General features: G+C 38.1%; 1 protein-coding gene across 1 annotated transcript in view; it reads left to right on the forward strand.

Annotated features, from left to right (window-relative positions):
- Spag6 (sperm associated antigen 6) overlaps positions 1-6,285 on the forward strand; it is a 75,050-nt gene that overhangs the window by 53,437 nt on the left and 15,328 nt on the right. The window contains 4 exon segments of the mRNA XM_012517728.1: positions 1,960-2,164; positions 2,927-3,071; positions 3,649-3,670; positions 4,205-4,377. Coding sequence (XP_012373182.1) covers positions 1,960-2,164; positions 2,927-3,071; positions 3,649-3,670; positions 4,205-4,377 — 545 coding nt within the window.

Below are 6,285 nucleotides of genomic sequence, written 5' to 3' on the forward strand. Positions count from 1 at the left end.
GGACTTGTAGTGCTCCACCTGTTTACAGCCTCCCAAGAGCTGAGATTATAGGTGTGCATCACCACACCCAATCTCAATTGCTGTCTCAGCATGCCCCGGGAGGGTGGGGCCATCACGGCAGGCCTGGGGATCAAACCCCAGCCCCTGCAGCTGCTTGCAGGTGCTTTAATCCGCTGAGCTATATGGCCGGCCCATAAAAGCATTTTCTAATGAATGTAGTGTTGACTTTCAGAAGTGTGTCATTGGCAACAGCACTGAGTGAACCTGTCACGTACCAATGTTCCATTAATACTTGTTTAATGAATGAATAAAAAAGTTGTTCATACAGTATTGCAATTTCTAAGATAATTACAATAATTTGAGGAAAACATCATGAACACTAACTTGCATTTGCTAATGCCATTTTCTTATAGAAAATGTGATATTGCTAATCTTGAAAAATTAAACATTTGTATTTGTTTGAATTAAAGGCTTTTAAAGTGACATGTAGGGGCCGCAGAGATAGCTCAGTGGTCTAAGCGCCTGCCTGGCAAGCTCAAGGATCTAGATTCGATCTCTAGTACCACTTGCTGCGCCGGCCCTGGCCTGGGCCCCACCAAGCAGGGAACCGAAACCAGGCATGGTGGCACACACCTGTAATCCCAGCACTGGGGAGGCTGAAACAGGACGATCACTATGAGGCTGAGCTGCAGAGTGAGACCCTGTACCGAATAAAATAAATTAAAAAAAATTTTTTTAAAGTGGCATAAATAGCTGGCTTAGCTTGACAAAACATTTATCTGTGGCTAAGGTATCCTTTCTTTCAAATCTGGGAAAGAGGGACATAATATAGAAAAGATTATGGAAATGGATATATATGTCACAGTAAGAGTGGCCAGGGATGCAGGAAGCATAAAATCTATAACTTGCATGGTGTTCTGTTCTTATTAGACTTTTTTTTTTTACATATACATCATATGGGCCTGCCTGTCTGCCTATATCTCATGCTCTATAATGTAAAATGTAAGGGTTAGCCAGATAGCTCAGTGGACTAAAGTTTCTGCAGGCACCAGGGTTTGATCCCTGGTGTGTGATGCTGGTCCAGCCCCTGGGGTACGCTGAGACAGCAATTGAGATTGGGCATGGTGGCATGTGCCTGTAATCCCAGTGCTTGGGAGGCTGAAAACAGGAGGATCACTCTGAGTCCGATCTGCATATTGAGACCCTGTAGATCCTATACTACATTAAAAAAGTATTATTTTTGTAGCTGTCATTCTTGGGCACATAAGGAAATCAATATGTGTGCTCAAAAGACATTTCCAACATGGAATGTAGTTGATATAAATTTCTTTATTTAAATATTAACATTTATATATAAAAGTATGTTGCTCAGTTGCGAACATTATTTTGGAAAGTTATTTAAATGCACATTGAAAACCCAGCTTTTGGTTTTGTATAAAGTATTTTTAAAAATCTCTTAAAAGTGTTACAAGATTAAAGGAATTTAAAAATCAACATTATTGGCACAAGATTCATGTTAATGTTTACTCATGTAAATAACACAAAATACTGCCTAATTAGTGTGGTTGGTAAATTTTTGGTACTTTCATTTTCTCTGTTATTGTAAGCCATGCATAAAATTCTTGCCTATTGAGAAGTACAGAATTGTCAGAGCTTAAACAGCTGACATCTGCTTACTCCCTTAAAAAAAAAAAAAAAAAAAGAATAACAAGCCATTTCAGCCTAATCTACCTCAAATGTGTTCATGTAAATGGAGGTCCATCTATTGACCTGTGTTCTTTTCAGCTCAGGATTGGTCCACATGGTTTATGAAACCAGGAAGACTGATTTAAAATGCAGATGTCGAGAGAGTGAAGTACGCCCTCCCCTTTTTTCTTTGCTGTATCTGTCAGGGTGAAAAATGGCTTGCACAAGGGTCAGTCACCCATACTCACTTAATTACTTTTCTTGGACCCACACAACTGTCACAAGCTGTGGTGGATGTAGGAGCTATTCCTTTTTTAGTACTCTGTATCCAGGAGTCAGAAATTGCTCTGAGAAGGATTGCTGCTTCAGTCCTCAGTGATATTTCAAAGCATTCTGCAGAGTTAGCACAGACAATAGTGGACACAGGAGCTATTGCTCATTTAGCCCAGATGATCCTCAGCTCTAAAGTTATTTTACAGTATGGTTAAGTGGCAAACAGATCAGCCTTCTTACAATCTAACAAAGTGGAAATGTGTACAAATTCATATTATATAGCTAAAAATAATAAATCATCATTGAAACACACAAACATATCATGATCTTTTAATATATGAAAATAATGCCATAAAAATTAGACAGTGAAGATATAGTTTGGAAAATTATGTGCAATGTTGAAAATTAAAGGTAGCATCAATATTAATATCAACAATTAAAATAAGGAATCAAATCTTATGGTTGAAAAGGAACTAAAAATTTTCTAGCCCACCATTATATTCAAGTTTCTTAGAGAACTGGTCTTACAATTCTGCTTTTGTGTTCTAACAGTTATATTCTCTAGCATTATAAAATTGTTAATGTTAACTGAGCAATGGGCAAGTTCTTTGAAATGGTGTCAATATGCTAAAAATAAATGTTCTGTTAATCATTTTTGTACTGAATTACAACATGCATTATAAAGTATCACACAATTAAGAAATAGTGTTCACCCAGTGGTTAGATTATTTAATCATCTGCAGTAGTTTTAAAATAGAACTAATTTGGAAGTTAGAGTATTTTTTAAAAAATGAGAATAAGACTAGGAATATGAAAACCTAAAATCTTGGCAATGTTCTGTTAGATATCTAATTTTTCCTTTTTATAAAGGAGGTTTTTAAGTATAAAGCTGTTTAAATTATGTCTGAACTCTGTGGTGAGCCAGTGGATTCTACATAGCGATGCTTTATTTTGTTTTTGCTTAACTGCATCAGGTCCTTTCTGCTCTCCACCAGATTGCAAAACATTCTGTGGATTTGGCAGAAGTGGTTGTTGAAATGGAAGTTTTTTCAGTTATATTTACCTGTCTGAAGGGCAAAGATGAAAATATGAAGAAGACTGTTTACACTTCGGTGAGATTGCAAAACATACATCCAAAATGAAAAAGATTTTTAAAAAGCTTTAAGATACAATAATATGTAGTCTTAGTCTGTAAATAAAACATCAGTTTGCTTGGGGGCTGCAGGGTTTTGCTACAGGATCTGGTGAGGTCAGGGCTTTCTCACCCTCAGTAGTAACAACATTAGGGATTAGGTGATTGTGTAGGGAGCTGTTTGCACACTGCAGCATTATTGTCCTTCAGCACCATTCCTGCTTGCTGGATGCCATAGCACCGCTCCTCCAGGAGGTGATAATCAAAAGCGTCTCCATGCATTGCAGATGTTCCTTAGTGGGCAAAATGCCCCCCAATTGAGGACCACTGGGTTATATTAATGGAGTTTGAGTGAAAATCTCGATTTTCAATTATTTCCTGCTTTCCATTTCTAGGTTGTGAGGCCTGTGGACCTCTGTACTCCTTATCATTTTATGTCAGCCGGGAGTAGAAGGAATATTATACCTCCAGGCTGAGACAGACACTGAGATCCCTGGCCTAGGATGACCACTCTAGTAGCTCATCTTACGCAGTGATTTCCTGTTCTGAATTCTTAGGTGAGAGAGACAAAGCAAGCGAGTGCTGATTTGGAAGCTTTTCTTGATATATATTTAGACTAATCAATTTTATTTTATCCTGTGTTAAAATCCTTATTTTTTTCTAATATCTTTATTTTGTTCAGGTTTTTCCAAGTGACAGTGCACTCAGCTAGTTATCATTGCCAGCAAAAAGATAATTAGGTTAGCATATTTCTAGTTTGGCCATTGTTTTTCGACACTCAGTGATTAAAATCTGCCTCATACTCATGCACTGTGATTGGCATTTTCGGCGGTTAGCCAGTTATGAACTAGCCCTAGGCTTCCTGTCTAGGTAAGGAATTTTGACATTCATTATATCAGGGATAAACAAGTTGTGCCATTGATGCATGAAAGATTGAACCACAGAGTAACTGAAGCCTCTCACAGTGAATGCACTTATGTATTTGAAATGGCAGATTACATTTTTATATTCCTTTAATAAATATAACAATTTCCTTAAATAATGTTTCAATTTTACCAGTTGATTTTAGGCCACATGAAAGATCATCTTATGTTTCCTCTTCGGATTAGTTAGCTCTTGTTCTTGCCTCTTAGTCTTCACAGCTGATTGTTAACACAGGAGGGGCGGCCACAGTGGCTGACTGCATTGGGTCCTGTAAAAGGAGCACAGTGCTGCCTGGCATCATGATGCTTGGTTATGCAGCTGCTCATTCCGAGAACATGGCTATGGCAGGGATCATTTTCAGTGTGTGTTCTGGATCCATCTCCTAGTTCCTACAGTAAGATGTCCTAAGACAGAACCACAGGTTGATGATATTCCCCTATGAATTATAGAATATAACTGGCTGGAGCAAAAGGATTGCCTGAAAGGATTTTCAGTTGTTTCAATGCTTTTTCAAGAGTTGACTAGTAAAACTTCTCTAAAGGATCCTTGAAGAAAGGTTTGGATTATGGGAAGTTTAAAGTTTTACTCGGTGTTTATTATTTTTTTTAATTTTATTTATTTATTTGTGTGTGTGTGTGTGTGTGTGTGTGTGTGTGTGTGGCCAGCTCAGCCCACCAGGGGGCAGGGCTGGCTGGCATGTGGTGCTGGGGGATTGAACCGCGGTCCCTGTGTTTGCCAAGCTTGTTCCAGGTAGGTGCTTTAGACCACTGAGCCATCTCACCAGCCCCATCGGTGTTTATTATTAACAAAATATCTACTATTTTGAGTAGTAGTGTTATCTCTATTTAAATATTAAGCATATTTGTATGTTGAAGAAATGTACATATTTATAAACATGTAAAGCAGAGTCTGTTTAAAAAATATTTTTAAAAGAGTACAAATTAGAATTAAAACACAATTACAAATGATACAGATTTTCACTTAACAAAGTAATATGAATTTCACAGTATTTGTTGTAATACATAGTGTTGTCTTTCAACCAGTTATTCATATTACCAGATATATGCATGTAAAATTGCAAGAAGAAAAGAAAGAAATATGTAAGAAATTAAGAAGATAAAAAGGAGAAACAATTGAAAAAAAAGGAGGGCTGGCCAGATAGCTCAGTGGATTAAAGCACCTACTTAGGTAAACACAGGGACTGGGTTTCAATGCCCTGCTTGCCATGCCAGCCCCGCCCCTAGGAGGCTGCTGAGACAGTGATTGAGACTGGGCATGGTGGCGCATACTTGTAATCCCAGCAATTGGAAAGCTCAAAACAGGAGGCCCATCTGTGTAGTGAGACCCTGAAGACATTGTACTAAATACATTTAAAAAAAAAGGAGATGAAACAAATTAAAGAATTAACTGCTTTCTTCCATTGAACAGCAGAAATGCACAGTACAGTTGTCCATACCATCCTGCTTACATAGTGTGAGAACCTGAAAGAGAAAAATGGCATCTGAAAGGTACAATAGACACTGGTAAAAGGGAATGAACTTACTCAAAAGGAAGGAGTTACTGAGTTAAAGAGGACAGGAGAGGAAGTGGGGGAAAGAGAAAAATAGATATTTAAATGACTTTCCCAGCAGTCATTTTCACCATGCTCAGAGATCTGCGCACTCCTCCTGTTCCTGGCATTGGGGTAGGAGAGGACAATGGCTAGGATTTCTTTTTATCCGCTTTTCTTCAGTCAGGTTTCATAGACTAACATCTATTCTTACATGTAGGCAATCACACATCAGATAACAAAAATTTTTCGTTTCCTACAAATTTTGCGTTATCTCAATTTACATCTTTGTATGAGCTCACCATATAATGAGCACACAGAGTGTGCACTGACAGACACACTGGTCTCCTGCAGAATGTGTCAAAGGCTCTGTGTGCTTGCAGTATGTGGATGGTGACTCTTGGGTGTGGCTTCTTACCAGCATGGAAAACCAGAAATGTTTTTCTTTTTCCCTTGCTAATCCTCAGAAGAAAAAGGAGGCTCACATCTTTATTTTCTACCAATTCCACAGTGATTCTTTGCTTCACTTCCTTTTTAAACTTTCTTTTTTATGCTGTTCCTCTTCTTTTGTTCTATTACCATAGGCTGACACTGGCTAGAGCAGTAGTCGTGCTTTTGGAAGCGTCCCTGCAAGGATGTTACTGTGGTTTTTGATCCTATTTTTTTTTTTTTTTTTTTTTTGAGTGGTTCTTTTGTTCTATTACCATAGGCTGACACTGGC

Source organism: Octodon degus, unplaced genomic scaffold (assembly GCF_000260255.1).
Source record: "Octodon degus isolate 3935 unplaced genomic scaffold, OctDeg1.0 scaffold00208, whole genome shotgun sequence".
NCBI lineage: Eukaryota > Metazoa > Chordata > Mammalia > Rodentia > Octodontidae > Octodon > Octodon degus.